This window comes from Armigeres subalbatus, chromosome 3 (genome assembly GCF_024139115.2).
Source record: "Armigeres subalbatus isolate Guangzhou_Male chromosome 3, GZ_Asu_2, whole genome shotgun sequence".
In the NCBI taxonomy this organism is placed as follows: Eukaryota; Metazoa; Arthropoda; class Insecta; order Diptera; family Culicidae; genus Armigeres; species Armigeres subalbatus.
In genome coordinates this window covers 267397269-267410745 of record NC_085141.1, presented here as the reverse complement: position 1 = coordinate 267410745, position 13477 = coordinate 267397269, and the positions used below count along the sequence as shown (strand labels likewise).

General features: G+C 41.0%; 1 protein-coding gene across 1 annotated transcript; it reads left to right on the top strand.

The window, feature by feature from the left end:
* Nucleotides 1-5309: 5309 nt before the first annotated feature.
* Nucleotides 5310-6664, top strand: LOC134219579 (uncharacterized). The gene is made up of 3 exons (XM_062698353.1): nucleotides 5310-5851; nucleotides 5905-6163; nucleotides 6218-6664. The coding sequence occupies exons 1-3, from the start codon at nucleotides 5310-5312 to the stop codon at nucleotides 6566-6568; spliced, it is 1152 nt and encodes a 383-aa protein (XP_062554337.1). The 3' UTR covers nucleotides 6569-6664.
* Nucleotides 6665-13477: the final 6813 nt, after the last annotated feature.

Sequence of the window (13477 nt, the reverse complement as noted above, 5' to 3'; positions counted from 1 at the left end):
CTTGCAAATCGGTCCACCCTTCCATCTTATCACACTTTCATCATTCGCTTATAAGGCGAACGTTTCGTCAAATACGCTACGGGGGTCCCCCAAGTGTTTTGCTTATTAAAATGTTGGTTTGTGGTTCACATGGTAATCATTATTAATGCTGTCCAATGAGCAGCTCGAAGTAGCTCGAAGTTGTTCCCGTCCTGCTCGTTCTTTTTTGTCAATAAACGGGCATGAGCGTGACAGGAACAACTTCGAGCTACTTCGAGCTGCTCATTGGACAGCACTATTTATAGAATGTTTCCTTTTTTTTGAACATAGGGTTTTCTTTGCGAGTTGTATATTTTGATCATAATTGGCATTTTTAGAGTTACAATTACATTCTGATATTTAGACTTCTTTCAATCAAGGTGATCATTGGATATATTATTTTACTGAACCTTCGACCACATAACATATGTGTAACTCGGGTAGTAAAAGTTGTACCCTTTTAACAGATTGAATGTGTTATACGGAACATCGAAACGTCAAAAGATATGGTATAGCAGTATTGAATTAGCAAGGGGTCGCGTAATTTTTACTGAATATTATTCACACCAAAATCAGCCAAATATTTTTTTTTAGATTACAACCCGCATAATGGAAAACGACATACCATGCATTCAAAATTACATATGCGATATAAGATATATTTTCCCTATTCACTTCATTGTTAGCATACAATTTTAAGTTTGATTCACCATACCAACCCTACATCAACACTTACTGTTAATACATAACATGCTGTCGATGTGTAATTATATAGGGGAACTGTTCCGATCTCCATCTCACTGTACATATATCCATCTCATAGCTAAACAAAGAAATACGGGACCAAACTCGTCGCTTCTTTTTGTCAACATACGTGCTCACTGCTGAAAAAATCCCAAAAATAATAAACAAATCAAATTCCTTTCCATTACTTTGTTTTTTTATGGAATGGAAATAGGAGCTATGAGATGAAGTGGCAAACCGTTCCCCTAGTTTTTCAATTGTACATCTACCAACTGATGTATGGCACATCGAAAATTTTGTTCGAAAAAATGACCGGATTTTAATGTTTAATGAGGATCATCGCGGGGCTCTTCCCACGTCACGACCCAAGTCCCTGGCCTCCCTTTGTGGAGCTGCCACGGGCCAGGGTGGCCGACGAGGGAAGAGTAACGGTGGCGGAACTTGCGGGGATTGCACAGTCCCTTAGTGTAGGTAAGGCGCCAGGACCGGATGATATTCCGAACCTGGCCATCAAAGCGGCCATTGCCGAGGCTCCCGAGATGTTCAGATCTGTCATGCCTGGACGAGGGAGTCTTCCCTGAAGCATGGAAAAGGCAGAGCTTGGTCCTATTGCCAAAAGCGGGAAAACCACCGGGGGATCCGTCGGCATATAGACCAATATGCCTGCTTGATACGGCGGGGAAGGTGCTCGAGAAGATCATCATCAACAGGTTGTTGATACGCACGGAGGGTGCGGATGGTCTATCGAGTAACCAGTTTGGCTTCCGAAAGGGTAAGTCGACCGTAGACGCTATCTTGTCTTATTCTTCTTATTGGCATTACATCCCCACACTGAGACAGAGTCGCCTCGCCGCTTAGTGTTTATTAAGCACTTCCACTCCAGCTATTAACTGCGAAGGTTTCTAAGCCAAGTTACCATTTTTGCATTCGTATATCATGAGGCTAACACGATGATACTTTTATGCCCAGGGAAGTCGAGACAATTTCCAATCCGAAAACTACCTAGACCGGCACCGGGAATCGAACCCAGCCACCCTCAGCATGGTCTTGCTTTGTAGCCGCGCGGTTTACCGCACGGTTAAGGAGGGCCCCATCAGACGCTATCTTGTCGGTTACCAAATCAGCGGAGATAGCTTTCCAGCGTAAGAGGAGGGGAGTTCGCTATTGTGCAGTAGTGACTCTCGACGTGAGGAATGCTATCAATAGTGCCAGTTGGGCAGCTATTGCAGATGCGCTCCTGCGTCTTGGAATTCCCGAGTACCTGTACAAGATTCTCGGAAGCTACTTCCAGAATCGAGTACTGGTATACGACACGGAGGCGGGTCGGAAGTGCGTTGACATAACCTCAAGGTTCAGCAAGGTTCCATACTGGGTCCGGTGTTATGGAACGTCATGTACGACGGTGTCTTGAGGTTGAAGTTCCCGGTGGGCGTGGCAATCGTCGGCTTCGCTGACGATATTACGCTGGAGGTCTACGGCGAATCGATCGAAGAGGTGGAGTTGACTGCAGCCCACTCGATCGCAATTGTGGAGGAGTGGATGAGTTCCAGGAAGTTAGAACTGGCTCACCACAAGACTGAGGTGGTTGTTGTTAGCAACCGAAAGTCGGAGCAACAAGCGGTGATAAGGGCAGGCAACTGCACGGTCACCTCTGAACGCTCCATCAAACTCTTGGGGGTAATGATCGACGATAAGCTCACCTTTGGTAGCCACGTCAATTACGCCTGCAAGCGAGCCTCCACAGCTATAGCGGCATTGTCCTGGATGATGTCCAATAGCTCTGCGGTTTATAAGTAAGCGCAAGCTTCTGGCTAGCGTTGCTCTGTCCATACTGAGGTATGGGGGGCCAGCTTGGGGCACGGCCCTGCGTATTAACTGCTACAGAACGAAGTTAGAAAGCACGTATAGGCTCATGTGCCTAAGAGTTGCGAGCGCGTACCGTACCGTGTCGCACGATGCACTTTGCGTCATCACCGGTATGATGCCTATTGACATCGTTATCGGTGAAGACATAGAGTGCTTCGAAATGCACGGCACGAGAGGCATCCGTAGGACTGTCAGGTTGGCCTCAATGGTCAAATGGCAGTGTGTGTGGGACAGTTCCACTAAGGGTAGATGGACACATAGGTTGATACCGGAGATAGGTACGTGGGTCAAGAGGCGCCATGGGGAAATCACTTTCCACCTGACCCAGGTCATTACAGGCCATGGTTGCTTCAGACAGTACCTACACCGGTTCGGACACTCGGCCTCGCCCGAGTGTCCGGTGTGCGTAGGTTTAGAGGAAACGGCGGAACACGTGTTGTTCGTGTGCCCGCGTTTTCGCACAATGCGTGACCACATGCTTGCCACATGTGGTCTGGACACTACCCCGGACAACCTAGTCCGGAGGATGTGTAAAGATGAAGTTGGCTGGAACGCCGTTTTATCGGCTATCGTCCAAATCGTCTCGGAGCTACACAGAAGGTGGCGCGTGGACTCGAGGAATGGCTAGTTCAGGCGCAAATAAGAGGTGGTCCAAGGGTTCGGAGTCGGCTTCATGGGTCATACCGGTGCCCTGTGGTCGAACTCGATCCTTTTATCGAACAAGTGGTCGCGTGAAGAACAACATGGTATCGTCGCTTTCGCGGCGTCGGTCAACCGGGCGGGTTCAGAGCCCGAGGACGGAAAGGGGTCCTCGTCAAGGCTGGGGCAGGCGTAGGCACCGCGTCGGCAAGTCCCTCTGTGTGCTGGCGAATAGGCCCTATCGCAGAAAGGTCAATTTGGGGTGCACGCGGCATCATCATTCTTGATACCAGTCGTGCAGAGGGAAGCAGGCGCGAAGTCGACCCTGCCCACCTTCCGAGGACATAGGGCGTGGTAAGGCCACCTGGAAAGCCGGCAATGCGCTGGCACGACACCATGGTGCTCTTCTAAAAAAGCGAGTCACGATGTTCGATGCTGCAAGGACACGCAGCTAACCTCGGGGGTGCGTTATGCACTGCCCCCCCTTTGAAGCATTACTTGTCCTGAGCATTTCAACCGTTACGCATAACTGTTTCACAATGCATTTCCTACATAATAGACCAATGAACAGTATGGTCCTTCGTTAACTCGAAGCGTACCTCGCCGGTTAGTGTACGTCTGGTTCTTATCATGTTCTTGCTTAAGATGCTGGCTGAACTCCGGTTCATCTCTAACCTTATTGGAAAGCGTTATACGTCATAGCATTGTTAGTCTTCTATTTCTTGCTCTGCTCTGTTACACAAAAATAAAACAGCTGGAAAAGCTTCAACCAATTGCAAGTTTTCATTGGAAATGGCTTCCTTATGACCAGTGGCATATGTCCTTCAACGGTGGCAGCGTCCTCACGCGTTTGCCTCTTGAATCCACCTGGCCGTCTATCTTCCGGCAAGGTTCTTGCCTTTATGGGCGTCATGGAGACTGATGGCTTTCCACCCGAACCAATCGTCTCCGATTGTAGGCAGAGTTACGTGTTTCACTCATAACTTTTTTTCAAGTCAACATTATGCAGACATATAAACACCAATGGAAAGCTACAGTCCTTAGCAAACTTTTCTCCGACGTAGCAATATTGTTTTACTCAAACAAAACAAATTTTCAGCTATTTGTATGGAGTGTTGATTTTTGGCCAAAATATTGTACCCGGTTGTGGGCCACCTTTTATAACCGCTAAAATTTATAAAGTATGAAGTAAAGTGCTTATGAATTGATAAAAAAGATGTTTTACTTATTTTCAATGGTAAAATGAAGAGAAAAATCTTGCATTAAAAATAACTGGTTATCATGCTAATGCACTTCAAATGCACGGGACGTTCGCAACCGTTATTGTAGTGGCCTTTATTTAGTGGTCCACTACCACAATTTTTTTAAATTTTGTTCAGCAAATTGAAACGACACAAACATTTCACTGGAACTTGATATCACATCACAAAGTACACTTAATGTATTGAATGATCTCTTTCCATTGTTTTGCTTGGATTTATCGCCCTTGAAAAATTAATAAATTGAAACACAGTCCTATTTTTACGATTTTTGTTTGTTTGCTAGCGGCAAGAAACCATATGCTTGTTCATACTTCGATATTGGCTCTGATTATGTATGCTGTCATACTTCAAGTTTGACATTGCTCAGATTTGTCCTATTCATCAAGTGTCAAAAATTATTCCGGACATATCCCGTCGGGACGTCATATATTTCATTATCGTAGCATAAATTGCTTAATGTTTGAATAAATTATGAAAATGGAATAATGTAAATCTCACTATTTCATCATTTCAAAATTTGTTTAAAACTATAAACGATTCATTCGAAAGACGTTTTTTCCAAAAATAGTATCATCCTTGATTAACATTAACCTCAAGGAAGCGGCCAATGCAAACTAGACACTCTAAACCATTGCTGCTTATAATACTGTATCATATTAACAGTAGTCTCTTGATGCAGATGTGCAATCAACCGCGACTTCCAATGCCTTCAAAGGTACACAATAAATAGTCTCATTACCCACTCAGGCGGTTTAGTTCTAGTTCCTACCTTACCCAACCATGTCGGAACTGATAACAGTCGAAGATTTCGAAGACCGCGCTGCAGCCATTATTCCGAAGGAAGCGTTCGACTATTATCAAAGTGGCGCCGACGATGAGCAGATGCGAAAATTGAATCGATCCAGCTTCGAGATGTTGCGCATTCGACCGCGAATGCTGCGGAACGTATCCAACCGTGACATGAAAGTGAAGCTGTTCGGAGAAGAATATGCGATGCCCATCGGGATAGCTCCGACTGCTTTTCAGAAGATGGCTCACCCGGAGGGGGAAGTGGCGAATGCTCGTGCTGCAGCCAATCGTAAGGTGCTGTTTACCTTAAGTACACTATCCAACAGCTCTGTGGAGGAAGTAGCGGGAGCCGTTCCCAAATCACCAAAGTGGTTCCAAGTGTACATTTACAAGGAGCGTAAATTGACCGAGCGACTAGTTCAAAGAGCAAAAAAGGCTGGTTTCAAGGCCTTCGTTGTCACCGTTGATAGTCCATTGTTTGGCAAACGTCGGGCAGATATTCGAAATCGATTTTCGTTGCCGCCTGGATTAAAGTAGGTTCGAGTTTGTGGCCATGAATGTGATGGAAAAATAATTGAAATTTTAGAGTTGCAAACTTCGAAGGAGAGCAAGCTGCTGGACTACAAGGACAGGGTGGATCAGGACTCAACCAGTACGGTGAACAACAGTTAGATCCTTCGCTGGTGTGGGATGACATTAAGTGGTTGATCAAACTTGCCAAGCTACCGGTACTGGTAAAGGGGATCCTCACGAAAGAAGACGCTATGATTGCAGTTGACAAAGGAGTTAGCGGCATTTGGGTGTCCAATCACGGAGGTCGTCAACTGGATTCTGCTCCATCCACGGTAAAATCTCTTAATTGAAAAACAGTATATGATTACATGGTATTATGTTTATAGATGGAAGCTCTTCCTGAAATAGTAGCTGCGGTGGGAGACCGTACGACCATAATAGTAGATGGAGGCGTAAGAGGTGGAAACGATGTTTTCAAAGCAATTGCACTCGGTGCAAAACTGGTTATGATTGGTCGACCTGCACTGTGGGGACTTGCTGTTAATGGTCAACAAGGTGTGGAACGCGTTTTGGATATTCTTAAGGAAGAGTTGGATACAACAATGGCCTTGGCTGGGTGCCAAAAGGTTTCCGATATCACGCCTCTACATGTGATACATCAAGAGTATTACACGAAAATTAATATGGAGCAAACACAGGCTAAAAGCAAATCCAGAGGTATGACTTGGTTTAAATAAATGTTTTAGAAAAAAATCCATACAGATGTGTTTAACAGCTCCTAAACAAGCGTTTAAAGTTATTTAGAAAGATTGGCATAACATTGCATTCATGTCAAACGAAAACGATTTTTTTTAAATGGGAATGAAATCAAGTTGTTTAGTGTTTGTACCGAAAGGCTATATGTTAGATTCATAATCACACTTTTTATAGAAAGCCTGGATACCTATGATGTTAAATGAAATCAGCTTGACGTCCTTGGCCGATTTACTCGCAACAAGTTGCATACGATGTGGAACCCGATCCCATTGTTTCCTATTGAAAAATTGCTAGAACGTCATTACGTTCTGATGTTATGGCCAAACCACAGTTTTCCCTTTGGAAAAAGAATTAAGAATCTAAATGAAGATTTTTTTTTGTTTTAGATCGTAAATGTACAGAAATGAATGCGAACAAACAGGAACTGATGAAAATAATGGGATCTATCTCCCTAAATTGCTATGTTGACTTATTTGCTTTTCTTAATGCATTTTATAATATACGAAAAAGGCACCATCAGCACAAGGATATTTTTTGCGATTCAGAATGTCCAAACATAAAATAATTTGTAACCTTGAGGAGAACAATTACTGACCTTCTTTGTAAGAGAAATTCAGAAATGCTAGCGAAGTTTAATGATATAGCATAGCATATCTGACCGCACACTATAGGATATATCCTGGGTTGGCTGTCGATAGGGACGTTAGATGCGCCAGAAAAACAGCCTGGGGCTTGGCATGCTTTTCATTCAACAACCCCTTTGTTCAACACCTGGCCAGGTCCTTACGATCAGTGGGGATTTTGGGTGGGAAGTGTTGATTGGATACCTACTTAAGAAGATGCGGAGAACTCGCGCGATCTGGAGTTGGAGTTTGGATGGGTTATTAACGGGTGCTTCTCTTGGCGAAAAAGCGTAAATATTATATTTTTATTGGTATTGATATTGTAGAAGGTGATGTTTTGTTCTTGAATGTAATATGAATAAATAGATTTTGACAAAACAATTGCATTGATTTTGCAATCTGCGGCATATTTCTGAAATAATAAATTGTAGTTATATTAGACTTTGTAGTGTGATGCTGCTTCAGAATCTTTGTCAGCACCCAATGTTTCTGAAAATGAAGATCAATAATTGTCATTTGGTTAGGTAAATCGTTGACAAGATGATTGTTTATAAATGTTTATGCGAGATTATTTAAAATATATGGAGCTCCGTGGTATGTAAATATTGAGAATAAGTATGTATGTATGTATGTATGTAGTTAGCCACCATCCTGGCTAGAGTCTTGCTCTGCATGCGGTTCCACTTGAAAGTAAGGTCAAATTTCAATATGATTTTGCATTCAACATATTGCTGTATGAAGGGCCAAAAATGGGGGTGGTGGACCTGTAAGCAGAGACACTTACACGAAACCCACGGGAAAATGAGAATCTCCTTCCAGCAGAATGATCCAACAAAAAGAATAATGAAATTTGCAATACTTGTCAAGCTTTCCACGGGATGGTTTGTTTGAAGAAGGGCGCGTCAACTGGTTAACAACTGTTGGAGATAAAAGTAATATACGCGAACGACTAATACTTTCCTTCCTTGACTCCGATTGGCTACCACTTCATTGTCCAGTTGTAACTTCATTGATGCCCTGATGCACCCTTCCAATCCCATATAATATATTTACAATCACATCAGTTATATTTTTAAAGAAATTTAGGCATATGAAGACTATATATGGAATAGTGATATGGCAGATATTCCTGGAAAGCTACTGTGCTCCGATACTTTTCTCTGAAACATCAATTTTAGGTTATAAATAACTACTTCTTGTAAGCACAACGTAATACGGTGGTGTTTCGATTGTAGGATACCGCTTTCACTGGACTTCGGGCCTGTATTGGAAAAAATAGAGGGGTTATCAATTCACTATGCGGAAAAGATTTTTTTAAAAAGGGCCATCGCTGTAACCAAGAAAAATGTGCTCTTGTGGCACTACTCTTCTCTTCATGATTGTGAGTTACTTTCGGAGCATCAACTAATGGAGAGTGCACATTAAAAAATACTATGAACACATTATGAACATGATTAAAAGATTATGATGAAAAATTAAATTATAATATCTCTAAAATCATTGTGAGGCTTAGTATCGTCAATCCATAGAAAAAGTTGAGTTTACTGAAAAAAATGGCAGTTCGGAGTACTTCGTAAATGGACGTCCATGTTACTTTGATTGCTGAAAGAAATTATGGTACGGATTACTCCATGATTCTTAACAAAGGAAAAAATATAAAAAATGTGAGGTTTAGGTCTCTCATGGCTTGATACGCTCTCAAACTCGTGACGAGTATCACAGCTCGGACAAATATTTGTCATAAGTCGAATTACGATTTTCGATCAGATACTTGTAATTGTAATTTATCAGCCTTCACCCTGGCAGACACTGTCCGCCCATCTACACTTAAGTTAGGTGAAGACCTACCAAGCCTTCACCGTTAGCATGCGCTAGACCGTATAGTACACCGGTTTCCAGCCACAAGCAGGCGCTGGGCTTAACCAGTCCCACAAGTGTCGGATACATTCAAGAAAAAAGAGTTGACAGGAAAGGGAAATATTAGTGGAGAAGAGTTGCGTTTGCTGAAACGAGTCAAATGAATTATGATTAGTATGGTAATTGTGCACCACGGACGGATGCTAGTCCTTGGATCCCTAGCTGTTCGATTCCACGCCTTTCTTTCAACCGATATCTGTAGCTCCGTCTATGTTTGGTGGGAGTATAATCTTTTTGTTCATATGGATGTTCATTTTCTTCAAATGCCGGTCGTCTGTAACAAAAATAATAAAAGGGCCTCCGCCATTTGACCCTGGAATATTAGTAATTGTCCAAATAACGTTCTTGTTGATATTAAAGTCACTAAAGAAACATTCCAAACACTGGACCTCTGCTCCAAAGATACGTTACATTTAAAACAAAATAAAATCAAATCAGTTTTTCGAAAATTATCACCCAATATAATATTACTCGTCACATAATTGACCCCCTTAACAAGTATAAACTTTTGTCATTCCTATTATTATTATTATTAGTTTTCACTCAGTCTTATTCTATAGGGTTAAGGCAAGCATTTTCGTCTTTTCGTCATAGTCTTGAAAACCAATATAAGAGACACCTTTTCCCAAACTCATCCGTACCAAATCGTAAGCTCAGGAGAAACGTTCTGCTACAGTGGAGTTCCAGCAAATGAACGTTGCTTTCATTGGTTTTAGCACCTACGACGATGGACGGAAATACTTGCCGTGTCGCCACCAGATTATTTGCCTAAACATCACCAAAAACTGTCTATATTAAACACTTATGTTATATCCAATGGATTCGACGTAATTTTATCAATTTTGACGAGAATAGAAACATATTTGAAGCAGCACATTCGTTTCTAAAAGAATCAGCTGTCATGTGAATGGAACGTTTCGGTAGTTCGTAAGGTATTTTAAAAGTACACTAGAGCATTTACGTGCACATGCTTTAATAAACCATGTTTACTTTAGTTATCCAAACTCGATCCCAACTACCCCGAAACAGCTATTACTGTAGTAATAACGCATCGAATCGGGGAATTCATGCAATATAACGCAGAGTTTAAACCCTCTCTTGCATTATGTGATATCCACTAAAACAAAGCTCCTAAGAAATTGATGCGTGAAAAATAAATAAAAGTTATCAGATTGCATAAGCAAAAGTTTATATTTTAAGTTGATCCGTTTAGTGTCAACCGGTGGATACCTGTTCTAAACACTCATTTGTTTCAAGTTCTATTTCACGCAAGCCCCCCACATCTTCTATATATATAAAAACCAATCTATGTATGTATGTTCGCTAACTACTTCTGAACCACTAGGCCGAATCCACCCAAATTTGGTACACACGTTCTCTATCCTCAGGGGAAGTTAACAAAGGGGGTGGGAGGGTCATTTAGGAAAGGGGGAGGGGTTTTGTTTAGAAAACGAACAATTATGTGTAACTTTCATCTCCCAGGACCAATTTCAACCAAATTTTGTACACATATTCACTATAAGGAAACAATCATATGAGAGATTTTGGGAAAAGGGGAGGGGTCTGGAGGGAGGGGTATTGTTCAGAAAACGGGTAATTTAGAGTAAATTCGGAACCCCTGCACCGATTTCAACCAAATTTGATACACACATTCTCTACTCTAAAGAAAAGATAACGAAAGGGGCGGGGCGGTCATGGTAAAAAGACGGAGGGAATGGGGGAGGGTTGTTTTTATAAAACGAGCAATTCAGTGTTACTCCCAACTCCCAGTACCCATATCAACCAAATATTGTACACATATTCACTAAGAGAAGTCGATCACATGGAAGTGTAATTTGGGAAAGAGGGAGGGGTCTGGGGAGGGGTATTGTTCAGAAAACAGGCAATTCAGTGTTTCTTTTGAACCCCTGGACCGCTTTCATCCAAATTTGGTACACACATTCTCTATCCTAAGGAGAAAATAACAAAGGGGTGGGATGATCATTGGGAAAAGGGAGGTAAGGGTGAAGGGTTGTCTTTAGAAAAGAGCAATTCAGTGTAACACCCAACTCCCAGGACCAATTTCAGCCAAATTTGGTGCACACATTTTCTATTCTAAGGAGAAGATAACAAAGAAGGTGGGAGGGTCATTTTGGAAAAGGGAAAGTTATGGGGGAAGGGGTTGTCTTTAAAAATGAGCAATTCAGTGTAACTCCCAGGATAAATTCCAACCAGATTTGGTACACTTATTCTCTATTTTTGGAAGATGTTTATTGAAAAGGTAGGGCCAAACAAAGATATAAAAATATATTGATACAAAGGTTCAATTCTATGAGCGGTAGATCTACCTCTGTGGGTTTCGTGCTACAGCATTGGACATTTTAATTCTATAATTTACTTTTCAGTCCCTAGCAAAGCCGGATACATATAGCTATTAGCTATCTATATATCTCGGATACTTATTCAACGTATGTGACGTATGTGATTTTGTAAACAAAAATTTAAACGTTGATTTCTGCAATCTGATAGCACTCCCACGCAAACTATCGCCACATACAGGGAGGGGAGGTTGCGGCTACATGTTCGTTGTATTGGTTTGCGTGGAGTGTCATCATATTTGACAAATCGACGTATGCATCTTTGTTTACAAAATCACATACGTCGTTTTGAATAAGTTGCCGAGATATATAAAACTCAATGTTTGTATGTTTGTGTGTGTGCTCCAGCCTAACTTCTGAACCCATTATTGTATTGTTTAGTTATCGATCAATTCAACCATTTATCGAAATCATGGTTTGCCCAACGTAAAAAGCAATGATTAATGTGTTTCCTTCTGGATGGTGAATGTGATCCCTTCTTTAAAAATAGACGTTTGCTCGGAATAAGGCATCGGTGGATGTTTGTCCTTCTTTAGAAATAGACGTTTGCCCGGAATATGGCGATTATGGGTTCGCTCCCTTTTCCAAAATCAGTCAATGTTTTCAAATGAAATCTGCCTTCTTTTGATCAAATGATGAAGTATCGATAAGATAACGCAATTATCCTGTTGACCAATTGGTTTATTCATTTTCCGATTGTGAAAAAAAAAACTGCGAATCAAACTGGCAATTCCGAGCAAGGCCGGGTACATAAAGCTAGTTATATAATAATGAGTGCTGACAACTCAAGATACTTAAGATCATGAGCAGAACGGAGGTAGGCATAACTTCTAGGGATCAACCACCACCAATTACGATCTTCGATCAGATACTTCATAACAAAATAAAACATAAGCCTTTTCTTTTTCTTTGATGAGCGATGCGATACATTACCACACATTTTTGCCGGCGAGTTCAACAGTAACTATACATTGATACCTTCCAACTTGAGAGTCTCAACCGTATGGATACGACGACATACTTGAAAATAAACACGTCTGAAACAAACAAATCGAATATGATAAATCAGTTAAAGAGAATGTAAATTTAACGCCCATATTGAAGTGTTTGCAATAAATTGACTATGATTGACCTCTACGGTACCACAAAATATTTGTTTTATAAAACTTTTTTTTTATTTTTTAAACCAGATAACTCCAATATGTTGTAAAAAAATTAAGGAACGACGTAAAATACACTCTTAATGAAAGTAGGATGGATATGGGTGGATTACAATAACTTAATCGTTGAGAAACAGTATTGCTATAAGAAAAACAATATTAAACTCAAGAATCCATCAGAAATAAGCAATATTAAATATTGACAAATTTTGTCAATCATCCATAAGAAATAAGCCATATTAAATGCTTAAAATGGCAACTGATAACCTACAGGTGAAGGTGCTAAAACAGAAAGAAGGTTTCAATGTTCAATGAAGTAAACATTAATCTGGCCAGAGCAGAGCGATGGCCTATTCAATCAAAACAATACCTGCCATGAAAAAAGGGTTTAAAGACATGTTCATATAATTATGACACTAAACCACAAAATAATTTATTACAATAAATAAATAAATAAGTATTATTCACCTCCTGGGTATATAGAATTAAGGACGCAATGTGGTTGGATTACGACTGTGAATTTTGTAATTCGATTTTCGGACTGGCCATCAGTCATGAATAATAGCATTGACAATGGCGATGAAATAAAATTGTCAATGCTATTACTCATGACTGACTGCCAATCCGAAAATCGAACTAAGAACGCAATATTAAGAGCGTTGCACTCCCAGAAAATGTGTGTGTATGATTGTCGTCAATGTATATAATTAAATATATTTAAAATTACAAGGAGTTGAATTTTGGAATCATGTATGAATAATTAGATAGGTAATTTGGTTTGATCTCACCGAACTCCTGCATTTGTGGCCTTTATGCATTCCAAAATCTACCCG